The 16,971-nt window shown below is 45.5% G+C and overlaps 2 protein-coding genes across 2 annotated transcripts in view; one reads left to right on the forward strand and one right to left on the reverse strand.

Moving 5' to 3' along the window:
• CD37 (CD37 molecule) overlaps positions 1–16,971 on the reverse strand; it is a 110,235-nt gene that overhangs the window by 73,381 nt on the left and 19,883 nt on the right. The window lies entirely within an intron of this gene.
• Positions 1,607–7,328, forward strand: LOC143767770 (uncharacterized). The gene is made up of 4 exons (XM_077256293.1): positions 1,607–1,834; positions 3,928–4,120; positions 4,280–4,436; positions 5,795–7,328. The coding sequence occupies exons 1-4, from the start codon at positions 1,607–1,609 to the stop codon at positions 7,167–7,169; spliced, it is 1,953 nt and encodes a 650-aa protein (XP_077112408.1). The 3' UTR covers positions 7,170–7,328.

Here is a 16,971-nt window from a genome sequence, read left to right on the forward strand (position 1 = left end):
CACTATTAGAAACCACAATGGGGAAGATATATGTGAGATCTTCACTTAAAGGGGTTGTCCGGCATTAGTCTACAGTTTTACACTCTGCACTCTATGAGGATTCTCTAGTGCCGGCGCCGAAAACTGGGGGCACTTGCTTATATGTGGTCACATGCCGACTAGACGTGCACGGCTTCACTCAATGCACATGTATTGAGCAAAGTCTAGTTGAAATGTGGCCGGGAGTATGCAAATCACATATGTGTGGACACATGGCCGCCTGCTCCGGAGAATCCTTGCAGTGCACGTGGTGTGAGGATTCACTGCAGACTTTATAGCCTAAGGCCAGACAACTCATTTAAGGTGCATTTACGCTAAAAGATTATCTTGAACAGGGTTTCTAGGAACTTTCATTTCACGATAATCTTGCTATGTAAACAGGTTGCCGATAATCTGATGAACGAGCAAAACGCTTGTTCATTGGATGAAATGATCTTTTCTGCTGCACAAAAGAGCATTGTTCTCGGCAGCACATTGCCCTATGCACACAGATAGTTCAGTGCACATTCAAAGTGCAGTTGGCCAGTGTAAACAGGCTACTAAACAACTGACAATCAGCAGACAAGTTGATGATGAGCGATCCTTTACTGCCACCAGTCGTTAGGGCTTATGTTCATCTTTCACCCAGATTGCACCATAATTTACCTAATGTGCTTCTCGGGAATTCATGGCCCAGACTGAAATTTCATTTCTATGAACCGGATACAAGTGGTTGGGGCTATAGTAATTACTGAGTGGGCTGCTCTAAAATGGGACTTAAGGCCTCCATAGACATTAGATAGCGGTTGGACAAATGATCGTTCAGATGACCACTATCTCTCCTGACTCCACCACAGGCGGGAACACTGGCAGGATTGGCCAATTTTTATCAAATGTGTATGTGGACTTTATGGAAACACTTTAGCACAGTCTGCTAGTCTGTTTCCATAGTCCCAACCTCCGGTAGCTGGTGTTTAGACATGAATATTTCCACAGCAACCATGAAATGCTGAGATGGAAACAACCCTTTAATGTATGTGACCGTCACCCAACCCAACGCAAAGTAGGTTGATATTTGATGGTTGAAACATCACTTTGGCCGAACATTCAAGACCTTTACAGGTCAGGAGGAATAGATGGGGCGTAAGTAATGTCACATGGCAGTCAATCACTCAAGGGACTTGGTATAGACAATATAAAAGTGCTGCATTTGTAATGTGGTTCTATGCTCCCATCATCATGACCCTTGTCTTCCTTCCTCATGTAGTGCTGTCGGAGATTGATTAAGATCTACTTCGCTTTCTGTAAGTCTCTGTTGCGGCATCCGATGACGAGCACACTCAGAGATTTGTCTGCTAGTGTTCATATGGCTTCAGGCTATATACGCTTGGGGATATTTCCTCTGCACACAATGATGCATTTATTTGTTTAAGCCAAGAGGAACGCCTGTTGCTAGATTTCCATTTGGAGACATTTTATTAAGTGTATGACATGGATCAAGTTCTCTCCTAGATGGACACAGATAACTCACAAAGTGCACGTACTGTGCTATCTACTGACAAAGCCGCCATCAAAGCATAAGGATAAAATGTCGACTCTCAAGCAAAATAAGCTGGAGTCTGGCAGCGGTTCTCTTATACTGAACACATGGGCACTGAATGGAGCAAGTGCTCCTGTATATGGAGAAGTTGGGAGAGATAACTACCTGCTGAATGATTGGCCAAACCATTACTTGGCTGACAACAAACTATTGTGTGGGGGGCATGTTAGGACATATCATTGGTGCAACCGGTGTGGTCGTACCGGTGACCAAGAGGTAAGGGGGTCCATTTCTACCTGCAAAGCAGGTGCAATTTTGCATTTTTAGGAGATCTTTGGCTGCAAAGGGCCCATATATTGTTCTTACACAGGGGCCCTTTTATGTCTGTGTCCACCAGTGATGTGGGGCCCCAAGAGTAGCGCCTTTTATCGTGATTAATATTAGAGATGTTTTATACAGGCAGAATTCTGACAATAACAAGAACCAATAAGTCAACCCAAACCGAAATCAAAGAAGTGCGTGAAAGTCTGGGACAAACTGTGTAGAACAGAAGCCTGGAGTAAGTAGCCATGAGAGGCAGTGGCGTACCACTAAGAGCTGCTGGCCACATGGTTGCCATTGGGCCCGGTTTGCCACAAAACACTGCACCCTCCACGCCACAATTTCAATTATATCTGCATACCCAGAAATTGGATACAGTTGAATACAATGGTGGAATAGTGAGCCATCAGCATCATACTGTGTAGGGGCTGTAGAAACATCATATTGGGTTGGGTGGGAGGTAAAGCCTTCATACTATGTGGGATGCTATGATGACATCATACTGTGTAGGGTGCCTGAGGGGGCCATCATACTGTGTGTGTGTGGGGGGGGGGGGCTGCAGAGTCATCAAACTGTGTGTGGGGAAGCTGTGGGGTCATCATACTATATAGGAAGGCTTAGAGGGCCTTCATACAGAGTGATGGGACTTGTGAGGGGCATCAATATGTGTGGGTGATGCTGTGGGGGCATCATACTATGTGGTTGGGCTATGGGGAACATTATACACTATGTTCCAAATTATTAGGCAAATGACATTTTTCTCTGATTTTCCTAAATGGTCGGTGCAAATGACAGTCAGTCTAATAAAAGTCATCACCCGTTAGAGTATACATCGAATTATATTGGAGAAACCTCCCAATGATAACAGTATAATCTCCAAAATGAATAAAAACTCAAAATGCACTGTTCTAAATTATTAGGCACAGTAGAATTTCTAAACATTTGATATGTTTTAAAGAACTGAAAATGCACATTTGTGGAATGTGCAGCATTAGGAGGTCACATTCACTGAACAAAAAGCTATTTAACTCCAAAACATCCTAACAGGCCAAGTTAGGCCGCTTTCACATTTGCGGTTGTGTCCGCAGCGTTTCTTCCGCAAATATCTGCATGCGTTGTGTATTCCTATCTTTAACATTATAGACGCATGCGTTTTTCTATGTTCGCGTTTTGCCGCGTTTGACGACGCATGCGTCGTCTAGCCGTCTGCGTCTTGGCGCGGAAATGCAACATGTAGTAATTTTTAGAGGCGTCATTTTGCCGCCTGGAAACGTATGCGGCTGATTGCGCAAGGTTTGCGCCAAAAAAACGCATTGTAGTCTATGTAAACGCATGCGTTTTTCAGTACATGCGTTTGCTTGCGTTTGCCGACGCATGCGTCTCAATTGAGAAAAACATGTCTAGACACTGATAAGCCACCCCCCACATACAAGGTGATAAAGGGAGGGTGTGGACAGTTGCAGGTCACTACTCATCAGACTGCCTTGCAGACGAGACGCCCCACAGCCCCTTGGATCAGCAAACAAGCCTCAGAACTATGTGAGTATATCCTATCCAATGCATTTCTTTTCTATAATCTGTGTCTATATGCCCTAATTTCTGTCATTCCTTTCTTTCTGCACACATCAGAATGTCTTCTTCTTCTGATGAGGAAACGCCTGGGCCTGCACAAGGGGAACATGTCAGCGAAGTGAGTATTCACCTCCTCAGATTGTATTCACTGTCACATCTACACATGACAATGTATATTTTCCCTTTTTCAGACCACTTCTTCTACAGCGGAAGAGACTGGGCAGGAGACTGGGCAGGAGGAGCATAGTCACGGTCGGGCGACACGGCGGCATCGTGTAAGTATAGCTGGCTGAATGTGTATTGTATCCTCACTTTATAATTCTTGAATCTTCATTTCTTTCTACTTCTCTCTTTCTTTCCCTTTTGCTTCAGCACCAGTGTTTTTTTTTACTTCAATATTCATGCCATTCCTCTGATTCTGTTTTCTGTCTTCCGTATGTGAACGCCTCCTATATTAATGTACTTTTTGTTGTTAGGTTCCAGAGGAGGATGAGGACCTAATTGAGAATGAACACCTCATCTCCCTGGTTCACGAGCGAGTCGCATTGTGGGACACCCGGGATCCACTGCACGCCAACAATGTGACGATCCGGAGGCTTTGGAATGAGGTGGCCGCAGCGTTGTGGGATGGCTGGGCCAATGCCCCGGCTCGGGTCCGTTCTGCATTTGGTAAGTATCGCAATGCAGTGTGATGTAGTCAATACCTTGGCCATGCTCACACAACTGTGTATGATGAGAGAAAGTCATTACTTTTTCACAGCACATACAGTTGTGTGACCACGGTCAAAAGACCATTGTCCTAACTATTATGTTTTGTTTTGCCAACAGTGTCAAAAGTGAAAACACGTTGGAGATCGATGAAGGACCGCTTCAACAAGGACCTGCGCCAAGAGAGCCAGCTTCCAAGTGGTTCTGCAGCAAGGATACGCAAATACAAGTACCACCGCATCCTTGCGTTTTTGAGACCAGTCCTTGCACAAAGAACGTAAGTATATTGGTTAAAAAAGAAAAAAAAAAGTGGTGTATAATGCAATTTTTTGTGGGTCATTATTTCAAATCAGTATTTGTAATCCAAAACCTTGAGTGATTGATAGATGCAGAAGTGGGGTACGTGTTCTTTGAATACTTTCCCTCACATAGTTCCTCTCCAGGTTTTGGCTTACCAATACTGATTTGAAATACTGAGCAAATACTGAGAGTGTGACGGCAGCCTGCACAACAGATCTATACTCAGCAAGTTAGGTGTCAGAAATAATGAATTCAGGATGCCAATGGCTCCTCAATTCATTTTTCCTGACACTTGTCCTGGTGAGTATACAGGTGGCTTGTATGTCCTCTGTCGTCAATTCGTATTTCCCATCAGTATTTGTAATCCAAAACCTTGAGTGATTGATAGATGCAGAAGTGGGGTACGTGTTCTTTGAATACTTTCCCTCACATAGTTCCTCTCCAGGTTTTGGCTTACCAATACTGATTTGAAATACTGAGCAAATACTGAGAGTGTGACGGCAGCCTGCACAACAGATCTATACTCAGCAAGTTAGGTGTCAGAAATAATGAATTCAGGATGCCAATGGCTCCTCAATTCATTTTTCCTGACACTTGTCCTGGTGAGTATACAGGTGGCTTGTATGTCCTCTGTCGTCAATTCGTATTTCCCATCAGTATTTGTAATCCAAAACCTTGAGTGATTGATAGATGCAGAAGTGGGGTACGTGTTCTTTGAATACTTTCCCTCACATAGTTCCTCTCCAGGTTTTGGCTTACCAATACTGATTTGAAATACTGAGCAAATACTGAGAGTGTGACGGCAGCCTGCACAACAGATCTATACTCAGCAAGTTAGGTGTCAGAAATAATGAATTCAGGATGCCAATGGCTCCTCAATTCATTTTTCCTGACACTTGTCCTGGTGAGTATACAGGTGGCTTGTATGTCCTCTGTCGTCAATTCGTATTTCCCATCAGTATTTGTAATCCAAAACCTTGAGTGATTGATAGATGCAGAAGTGGGGTACGTGTTCTTTGAATACTTTCCCTCATAGTTCCTCTCCAGGTTTTGGCTTCCCAATACCTTGTATAGAGATATGGCTTGTATTGCCTCCATCGTCTCTTCATAGTTTACATCAGTTTTTGTAATCCCCAAGGACTGGTCGATGCATGCAGAAGTATAGCATGTTGTTTTATGAAACTTTTATTCCTACTGTTGAACTCCTGGCTTGCAAATTCTGATGTAAAATTCACTACAAATAGTGTTAGTGTGACCTTTCCCTATCTGAATGTGTATCTAACTGTTCAGTTATCTTTTTGTAAATGTTTTGTAATATTTTTTTTTTTTCCGCAGCACTTGGAGCTCCACTGTTGGCCCAGGTTCTGGAGCGGTCCTTCATCAGTCAGCCACGGACCCGTCCCAGCCATCCTCCAGCGCTGCAGCAAGTGGGCCTGCCACACAACCTGGAGACCAGGAAGCTGGTCCATCAGGTGTTCCCCTTCCCCAGTCCTCTGCCTCTAGCCAATTTTTTATGGGCTCCTCCCGGCAGCGGCAGAGGGCCGCGGACAGGTCACTCATGCCCGAGTTTTTGCACTTGAGCTCGGTCTTCCATGAGGGACTCAAGGCGATGGGTGACCGACTGGATACTGCCATTAGTCATATGAGCACACGTATCCAGGAGGTAACCACAGCCCTTGCCCAAGTGAAAGCCGACCTCCAGAGGCCAGCACATCATTTTTTTAATCAGATAGAACAGGGCATGTCGGAACACCTTAGTCCTGAGCTCCAGATTACTGTTATGCAGGCCTGCAATGCTGCTTACGTGCAGGCTATGCAGCAGAGTCGGTATTTTCAGCAGACAGTGGGGGCATTTCCAACAGTGCCCACACTGTCACGCTTTACATCAATGCCGACATCTGCTGCATACCACTGCACGGCCACCTCCATTCCAAACACTGCCGGACCGTATTATAGCACCACCACCATGCCCAGTGCAGTGGGTCAGCCCACCGCCACCACCATGACAACTGCTGCTCCTGCTTGGGCCTCCTCCACTGCCACCACCATGCTGCCGCCGCAGGACCCTGGTCTGGCGTTCCCCGCTACCACCACAAGAGTTCCGCCGCAGGACCCTGGTCTGGCGTTCCCCGCTACCACCACAAGAGTTCCGCCACAGGACCCTGGCCTGGCGTTCCCCACCACCACCACAAGACTGCCGTTGCCGGACCCTGGCCTGGCGTTCCCCGCCACCACAACAAGACTGCCGTTGCCGGACCCTGGCCTGGCGTTCCCCGCCACCACAACAAGACTGCCATTGCCTGACCCTGGCCTGGCGTTCCCCGCCACCACAACAAGACTGCCATTGCCGGAGCCTGCCCTGGCATTTCCTGGCACCACCACAAGGGTGCCGTTGCTGGACCCTGCCCTGGCGTTCCCTGCCACCACAACAACTAACCCGCGCCAAACAAGGAAGGGGAAAGGCAAAAAAAAGCAAAAAACAATAGCTATCCCTCCCCCCTCACCTCCCAATGTGTCTGTAATGTCTGGTTTGTCTCACCCTTCCAGTGTGTCTCAGCCCTCTCATGTGTCTAGCCCAATCCCGGAATTTCCTGACCCCAGCAGCTTCATAGCGCCTTCTCCTGCCACCCCTATGTCGGCTACAATAAGCCAGACCTCACAACTGGACACCCCACAATATCGGCACTCAACCCCAAGCAGGCGCAGTTAATTTTTTGGTTTGTGTGTGTTTAATAAACCTGTGTTTTGCCCCAATAAGGTTTGGTTAATTGTGTATTTCGCCGCCGTCACCACACACCGTGCGCCAATAACAAATAATGCATCAAACACTTTTTTGGGGGCCACCTCCAACCTCCAGTACTTACTTAGCAGAACACTGAAGCTTGGTGTGTGTTTGGTTGAGAGATATGAGGTTGCCCCCAAAAATAACACTTGTATTTTCTCCAAAAACAGTTCTTTCTGTTTACTCCGTGACTTTTGGTCGCACACAGAAGACAAAATGGTGGTAATACACAGCACAACTATACTCAACAGGTCGTGTCTTATCAGAAACATTATTTATGACCCCTGACCTGCTGATTTTAGAAATGCATTGTATTACCTCCATTTTATCTTATTGGTACATATACATATATTTCACACAAAGTGAAGGAACAATGTACGTCATACATGGCATATCTATACTCACCCGGACAAGTGTCAGGAAAAATGAATTCAAGAGCAATTAGCATCATGAATTCATTAGTTCAGACACCTGACTTGATGACTATAGATCTCTGGTGTAGGCTGCCGTCACACTGTCAGTATTCGCTCTGTATTTTACAGCACTATTTGTAAGCCTAAACCTGGAGTGGAACTATGTGAGGAAAAGTACAATAAACAGATATGCACCACTAAAAGAATTTAACTACCGCTCCTGGTTTTGGCTTACAAATACTGATGTTAAGTACTGGACAAATACTGCGACAATAACGGACATCGTCTATACAGTCTGCGGCAAATAGCTAATGGTGAACCAAGACAGGACTCAATTACGTCAACAACCTAAGCCCAAAAACCCAAAGTGGTTTGTTAAGGAAATAGATAGGAGACATGGTGAAGAAAGTAAATCACAATTATTTTATTAGAAAAAACATTAACATTCCAAACATAAATTTGCAGACCCGAAACCAGCAGTACATTTTACACCATATTGTCCTGCCATGGCACACGTCCAATGTCAGAATCAAAAAACGCTGCAAATTGGTCCCGCATGTGGCCTACTTCAACTGTTGACCGCAGCGGGTGATGACGGTAATCAGGCAAAGGGTTTGCAACAGGTTCATCAAGTTCTATGGTGGGTCGCTCCTTAGCCAGAATGAAATTGTGGAGAACCACACAGGCTTTAACCACCTCATCCACTGTCTCCATTTTTAGATTTATTGCAGTTGCTAGAATGCGCCATTTGGACACCATAATCCCAAAGGCACACTCTACTGTTCTGCGTGCCCTGGTTAGTCTGTAGTTATAGATCCGTTTTGTGCGGTTCAAGTCCCGACTTGAATAGGGCTTCAGGAGATTTTCACTCATCTGAAAGGCCTCATCCCCAACCATTACAAATGGCAGCGGTGGGCCTTGAGTGTAGGGGAGTGGTCGTGGCTGTGGGAAATTAAAATTTTTGCCATAAACACGTCGGCCCATATCAGAGGTTTTAAAAGTCTGTGAATCGTTGCCACGGCCAAAAGCACCAATGTCCACAGCAATGAAGCGACAGTCCGCATCGGCTATTGCCATAAGAACTACTGAAAAATATTTTTTGTAGTTGAAGAACTGTGATCCCGTTCTGGCTGGTTTGGTAATCCGGATGTGCTTCCCATCCACCGCACCCAAACAGTTGGGAAAATCACAAACAGTCCAAAATTTGTCAGCAATTTCTTTCCACATGTCCTCCGTGGGTATGGGTATAAATTCCTCACGGAGAATGGTCCATAAAGCCCGGCAGGTTTCAAAAACAATTCCGGACAGCGTGGAAATCCCAAGGCGGTACTGGAAATGAAGGGATGACAAGCTCTCTCCAGTTGCAAGAAATCTGTAGTAAGAAAAAATAATTTACAAAATAGGCAAAAAAACATCAGACCTGCAAAAAATTTTGGGTAGCTTTTGTTTAGAATTATTACGTACCTTAAGGTAACCAGGAGACGTTCCGCTGGTGGAATGGCTCTACGGAGCTGTGTGTCCTGTCTCCGGATGGCTCTTTGGACACGATCAAGCAAATCCCGGAAAGAGTCTTGTGACATCCTGGTATATTCCGGGAATTTTTCTGGGTTCTCATTGAGCTCACCATACAGGGTGTGATATGCACCACGGCTCTCACGCAGTTCTACAATGGGGTGTTGCCAAAACCGCCTACGCCTTGTCCTTCTCTGTCTTTCCCGGTTTCGGTGTTGCTCCCAAGCAAACGCACATGCCAGAAAAATCTTGATGCTCAGATCCAGTTTGAAGTAATAGCTATCCATGTGAAGTGTCATGATCTCAATGGCAAGAGAACATAGCCTAAGCATATATAGGAACGAGCTCTTGGAAGATGGGAACTGAGCTGACCATGAACTAAACCTAACGCACAACTAGCAGTGGCCGGGTAGCATGCCTACGTTGATTCTAGATGCCCAGCACCAGCCGGAGGACTAAATAATGCTAGCAGAGGAAAATATAAGTCCTAGCTCACCTCTAGAGAAATACCCCGAAAGGAGACAGAGGCCCCCCACATGTATTGGCGGTGAATAAAGATGAAATAACAAACGTAGTATGAAAATAGGTTTAGCAAATTTGAGGTCCACTTACTACATAGCAGAAGACAGAAAGGACACTTTCATGGTCAGCTGAAAACCCTATCAAAACACCATCCAGAAATTACTTTAAAACTCTGGCATTAACTCATAACACCAGAGTGGCAATTACTGTTCACAAGAGCTTTCCAGACACAGTAACGAAACTACAGCTGTGAACTGGAACAAAAATGCAAAAACAAACATGGACAAGAGTCCAACTTATCTAGTAGTTGTCTAGGAGCAGGAACAAGCACAGAGAGGCTTCTGATAACATTGTTGACCGGCAAGCAACTAACAGAGCAGCAAGGTTATATAGCGACTCCCACATCTTGATGGGAACAGGTGAACAGAGAAGATGAAAACACCAGTTCAATTCCACCAGTAGCCACCGGGGGAGCCCAGAATCCAAATTCACAACAGTACCCCCCCCTCAAGGAGGGGGCACCGAACCCTCACCAGAACCACCAGGGCGATCAGGATGGGCCCTATGAAAGGCACGAACCAGATCAGAGGCATGAACATCAGATGCATTCACCCAAGAATTATCCTCCTGGCCGTATCCCTTCCACTTGACCAGATACTGGAGTCTCCGTCTGGAAACACGAGAGTCTAAGATTTTCTCCACAACGTACTCCAACTCACCCTCAACCAACACCGGAGCAGGAGGCTCAACGGAAGGCACAACCGGTACCTCATACCTGCGCAATAATGACCGATGAAAAACGTTATGAATAGAAAAGGATGCAGGGAGGTCCAAACGGAAGGAAACAGGGTTAAGAATCTCCAATATCTTATACGGGCCGATGAACCGAGGCTTAAACTTAGGAGAAGAGACCCTCATAGGGACAAAACGAGAAGACAACCACACCAAATCCCCAACACAAAGCCGAGGACCAACACGACGGTGGCGGTTGGCAAAAAGCTGAGTCTTCTCCTGGGACAACCTCAAATTGTCCACCACCTGCCCCCAGATCTGATGCAATCTCTCCACCACAGCATCCACTCCAGGACAATCCGAAGATTCCACCTGACCAGAGGAAAATCGAGGATGAAACCCCGAATTACAGAAAAACGGGGACACCAAAGTGGCAGAGCTGGCCCGATTATTGAGAGCGAACTCTGCCAATGGCAAAAAAGCAACCCAATCATCCTGGTCAGCAGACACAAAACACCTCAGATATGTCTCCAGGGTCTGATTAGTCCGCTCGGTCTGGCCATTCGTCTGAGGATGGAAAGCGGACGAAAAAGATAAATCTATGCCCATCCTAGCACAGAATGCCCGCCAAAATCTAGACACGAATTGGGTCCCTCTGTCAGAAATGATATTCTCAGGAATACCATGCAAACGAACAACATTTTGAAAAAACAGAGGAACCAACTCGGAAGAAGAAGGCAACTTGGGCAGAGGAACCAAATGGACCATCTTAGAGAAACGGTCACACACCACCCAGATGACAGACATCTTCTGAGAAACAGGCAGATCTGAAATAAAATCCATCGAGATGTGCGTCCAAGGCCTCTTAGGAATAGGCAAGGGCAACAATAATCCACTAGCCCGAGAGCAACAAGGCTTGGCCCGAGCACAAACGTCACAAGACTGCACAAAGCCTCGCACATCTCGTGACAGGGAAGGCCACCAGAAGGACCTTGCCACCAAATCCCTGGTACCAAAAATGCCAGGATGACCTGCCAACGCAGAAGAATGAACCTCAGAGATGACTCTACTGGTCCAATCATCAGGAACAAACAGTTTATCAGGTGGGCAACGATCCGGTCTATCCGCCTGAAACTCCTGCAAGGCCCGCCGCAGGTCTGGAGAAACGGCTGACAATACCACTCCATCCTTAAGGATACCTGTGGGCTCAGAGTTACCAGGCGAGTCAGGCTCAAAACTCCTAGAAAGGGCATCCGCCTTAACATTCTTAGAACCCGGTAGGTATGACACCACAAAATTAAACCGAGAGAAAAATAATGACCAGCGCGCCTGTCTAGGATTCAGGCGCCTGGCGGTCTCAAGATAAATCAAGTTTTTGTGGTCAGTCAATACCACCACCTGATGTCTGGCCCCCTCAAGCCAATGGCGCCACTCCTCAAAAGCCCACTTCATGGCCAAAAGCTCCCGATTCCCAACATCATAATTCCGCTCAGCGGGCGAAAATTTACGGGAAAAGAAGGCACAAAGCCTCATCACGGAGCAGTCAGAACTTTTCTGCGACAACACTGCCCCAGCTCCGATCTCAGAAGCGTCGACCTCAACCTGAAAAGGTAGAGCAACATCAGGCTGACGCAACACAGGGGCAGAGGAAAAACGGCGCTTAAGCTCCCGAAAGGCCTCCACAGCGTCAGGGGACCAATCAGCAACATCAGCACCCTTCTTAGTCAAATCGGTCAATGGCTTAGCAATATCCGAAAAACCAGCAATAAATCGACGATAAAAGTTAGCAAAGCCCAAAAATTTCTGAAGACTCTTAAGAGAAGAGGGCTGCGTCCAATCACAAATAGCTTGAACCTTGACAGGATCCATTTCAATGGAAGAGGGAGAAAAAATATATCCCAAAAAGGAAATCCTCTGTACCCCAAAAACACACTTAGAACCCTTCACACAAAAAGAATTAGACCGCAAAACCTGGAAAACCCTCCTGACTTGCTGGACATGAGAGTCCCAGTCATCCGAAAAAATCAGAATATCATCCAGATACACAATCATAAATTTATCCAAATAATCGCGAAAAATATCATGCATAAAGGACTGGAAAACTGACGGAGCATTTGAAAGACCAAAAGGCATCACTAAATACTCAAAGTGGCCCTCGGGCGTATTAAATGCGGTTTTCCACTCATCCCCCTGCCTGATTCGCACCAAATTATACGCCCCACGAAGATCAATCTTAGAGAACCACTTGGCCCCCTTTATGCGAGCAAACAAATCAGTCAGCAACGGCAATGGGTATTGATATTTTACAGTGATTTTATTCAAAAGCCGATAATCGATACATGGTCTCAAAGAGCCGTCTTTTTTTAACACAAAGAAAAAACCGGCTCCTAAGGGAGATGACGATGGACGAATATGTCCCTTTTCCAAGGACTCCTTTATATATTCTCGCATAGCAGCATGTTCAGGCACAGACAGATTAAATAAACGACCCTTTGGGTATTTACTACCCGGGATTAAATCTATGGCACAATCGCACTCTCGGTGCGGAGGTAATGAACCAAGCTTGGATTCTTCAAAGACGTCACGATAGTCAGACAGGAACTCAGGAATTTCAGAGGGAATAGATGATGAAATGGAAACCACAGGTACATCCCCATGAGCCCCCTTACATCCCCAGCTCAACACAGACATAGCTCTCCAGTCGAGGACTGGGTTGTGAGATTGCAGCCAAGGCAATCCTAGCACCAAATCATCATGTAGATTATACAGCACCAGAAAGCGAATAATCTCCTGGTGATCCGGATTAATACGCATAGTTACTTGTGTCCAGTATTGTGGTTTATTATTAGCCAATGGGGTGGAGTCAATCCCCTTCAGAGGAATAAGAGTCTCCAAAGGCTCTAAATCATACCCACAGCGTTTGGCAAAGGACCAATCCATAAGACTCAAAGCGGCGCCAGAGTCGACATAGGCGTCCGTGGTAATAGATGACAAAGAGCAAATTAGGGTCACAGATAGAATAAACTTAGACGGTAAGGTGCAAATGGAAACAGATTTATCAAGCTTTTTAGTGCGCTTAGAGCATGCTGATATAACATGAGTAGAATCACCACAATAGAAACACAACCCATTTTTCCGTCTAAAATTCTGCCGCTCGCTTCGGGACAGAATTCTATCACACTGCATACTCTCTGGCGACTTCTCAGTGGACACCGCCAGATGGTGCACTGGTTTGCGCTCCCGCAAACGCCTATCGATCTGAATAGCCATTGTCATGGACTCATTCAGACCCGCAGGCACAGGGAACCCCACCATAACATCCTTAATGGCATCAGAGAGACCCTCTCTGAAAGTCGCCGCCAGGGCGCACTCATTCCACTGAGTAAGCACAGACCATTTACGGAATCTTTGACAGTAAACTTCCGCTTCATCTTGCCCCTGAGATAGGGACATCAAAGTTTTTTCTGCCTGAAGCTCCAAATGAGGTTCGTCATAAAGCAACCCCAAGGCCAGAAAAAACGCATCCACATTGAGCAACGCAGGATCCCCTGGTGTCAATGAAAAAGCCCAGTCTTGAGGGTCGCCCCGGAGCAAGGAAATCACAATCCTGACCTGCTGTGCAGGGTCTCCGGCAGAGCGAAATTTCAGGGACAAAAATAATTTGCAATTATTTCGAAAATTCTGAAACCCAGATCTATTCCCCGAGAAAAATTCTGGCAAAGGAATTCTCGGCTCAGATACAGGTGCATGACAAACAAAGTCTTGCAAATTTTGTACCTTCGTGGCGAGATTATTCAAACCTGCAGTTACACTCTGAAGATCCATTACAAACAGGTGGACACAGAGCCATTCAAAGATTAGAAGGAGAAGAAAAAAAAAAAAAATTCTCAGCAGACTTCTTATTTCTCTCCTTTCTCAGCCAAGGATTTTAACCCTTTAGTGGGCCGGTCAAACTGTCATGATCTCAATGGCAAGAGAACATAGCCTAAGCATATATAGGAACGAGCTCTTGGAAGATGGGAACTGAGCTGACCATGAACTAAACCTAACGCACAACTAGCAGTGGCCGGGTAGCATGCCTACGTTGATTCTAGATGCCCAGCACCAGCCGGAGGACTAAATAATGCTAGCAGAGGAAAATATAAGTCCTAGCTCACCTCTAGAGAAATACCCCGAAAGGAGACAGAGGCCCCCCACATGTATTGGCGGTGAATAAAGATGAAATAACAAACGTAGTATGAAAATAGGTTTAGCAAATTTGAGGTCCACTTACTACATAGCAGAAGACAGAAAGGACACTTTCATGGTCAGCTGAAAACCCTATCAAAACACCATCCAGAAATTACTTTAAAACTCTGGCATTAACTCATAACACCAGAGTGGCAATTACTGTTCACAAGAGCTTTCCAGACACAGTAACGAAACTACAGCTGTGAACTGGAACAAAAATGCAAAAACAAACATGGACAAGAGTCCAACTTATCTAGTAGTTGTCTAGGAGCAGGAACAAGCACAGAGAGGCTTCTGATAACATTGTTGACCGGCAAGCAACTAACAGAGCAGCAAGGTTATATAGCGACTCCCACATCTTGATGGGAACAGGTGAACAGAGAAGATGAAAACACCAGTTCAATTCCACCAGTAGCCACCGGGGGAGCCCAGAATCCAAATTCACAACAGTGAAGATCCATCTTCTCACAGGACACAGGAGCAAAATCTGAAGATTTCAGCTGTCCTAGGGTCTATATATAGATTTCACATAATACACGCCCTCTGTAGTCCCATTGGCTGGTTCTTGCATCTAGAATTTTTCTCTGGTAAATTTTTGCGACACGCGCACAAAAAATGCAAACGCATGGAAAACGCAAGCAAAAGCATGTAAACGCTGCATTTTAATGACGCATGCGGTAACCGTAAGCGTTTTAAAAACGCTGCGTTTACACGCGTTTTCATGCGTTTTTTCGTGTCCTTGCGTTTGCGGATTAAACGCTGCAGATTAAAACGCTAATGTGAAAGTAGCCTTACATGTTAACATAGGAACCCTTCTCTGATATCACCTTCACAATTCTTGCATCCATTGAACTTGTGAGTTTTCGGAGAGTTACTTTTTGTATTTCTTTGCATGAAGTCAGAATAGCCTCCCAGAGCTAATGTTTTGATGCGAACTGCCTCCCACCCTCATAGACCTTTTTCTTGATGATACTCCAAAGGTTCTCTATAGGGTTGAGGACAGGGGAAGATGGTGGCCACACCATGAGTTTATCTCCATTTATGTCCATAGCAGCCAATGACTCAGAGGTATTCTTTGCAGCATGAGATGGTGCATTGTCATGCATGAAGATGATTTTGCTCCTGAAGGCACATTTCTGCTTTTTATACCATGGAGGAAAGTTGTCAGTCAGAAACTCTATATACTTTGCAGAGGTCATTGTCACACCTTCAGGAACCTTAAAGGGCCCTACCAGCTGTTTCTCCATGATTCCGGCCCAAAACATGACTCCTCCACCTCCTTGCTGTTGTTGCAGCCTTGTTGGGACATGGTGGACATCCACCAACCATCCACTACTCCATCCATTTGGACCATCCAGGGTTGCTCAACACTTATCAGTAAACAAGAATGTTTGGAAATTAGTCTTCATGTATGTGTGGGCCCAATGCAACCATTTCTTCTTGTGAACACTGTTTAAGGGTGGCCGAATAGTAGGTTTATGCACCACAGCAAGCCTTTGAAGGAGCCTACACCTTGAGGTTCGAGGGACTCCAGAGGCACCAGCAGCTTCAAATATCTGTTTGCTGCTTTGCAATGGCTTTTTAGCAGCTGCTCTCTTAATCCGATGAACTTGCCTGGCAGAAATCTTCCTCATTATGCCTTTATCAGCACAAACACATCTGTGCTCAGATACAGTCACAAATCTCTTAACAGTACGATGATCACGCTTACGTTTTCGGGAAATTTCTAATGTTTTCATCCCTTCACCAAGGCATTGCACTATTTGATGCTTTTCAGCAGCAGAGAAATCCTTTTTCTTTCCCATGTTACTTGAAAACTGTGACCTGCTTAATAATGTGGAACATCATTTTTAAGTAGTTTTCCTTTAATTAGAATCACCTGGAAAACTAATTATCCCATGTGTTTAAGATTGATTTCAGTGATCCATTGAGCCCTGAGACACAATACCATCCACGAGTTTATTTGAAAAACAAAACAATTAAATCTTTATCACACTTAAATCTAATTTGCATAATAATTTGGAACACAGTGTATGTGTGGGGGCTGTGGGCCATCATACTGTGCCTGGAGAGATGTGTGTGTTGGGGGGTCTTTGGAGGCCATCATGTAATTTTGAGGGGGGATCAAGTATGCTACACCAGGTCTCTGGAGCGCACTACCCCACATAGTCCTATTAATTCTAAGTGTCTATAATTTTAAGTGTTCCCTAAAATCACATCTCTTTGGGGCTGACCTATCACATCACCTCATTAATTTACCGTAGCTGTTTTCAGCTCCCCTTACTGCATTTCTCCCCATAATCTGCTCCTTTCTACCATCT

The sequence above is a fragment of the Ranitomeya variabilis genome, chromosome 4, assembly GCF_051348905.1.
Source record: "Ranitomeya variabilis isolate aRanVar5 chromosome 4, aRanVar5.hap1, whole genome shotgun sequence".
Classification (NCBI taxonomy): Eukaryota; Metazoa; Chordata; class Amphibia; order Anura; family Dendrobatidae; genus Ranitomeya; species Ranitomeya variabilis.

Excerpts from the sequence above, each read along its gene's own strand:
- LOC143767770 (XM_077256293.1), top strand. The coding sequence starts at position 1,607 with ATGTCGACTCTCAAGCAAAATAAGCTGGAGTCTGGCAGCGGTTCTCTT. Across the intron at positions 1,835-3,927 it reads GTCGTACCGGTGACCAAGAG|GTTCCAGAGGAGGATGAGGA; the intron begins GTAAGGGGGTCC and ends TTTTGTTGTTAG. Across the intron at positions 4,437-5,794 it reads CCAGTCCTTGCACAAAGAAC|CACTTGGAGCTCCACTGTTG; the intron begins GTAAGTATATTG and ends TTTTTTCCGCAG.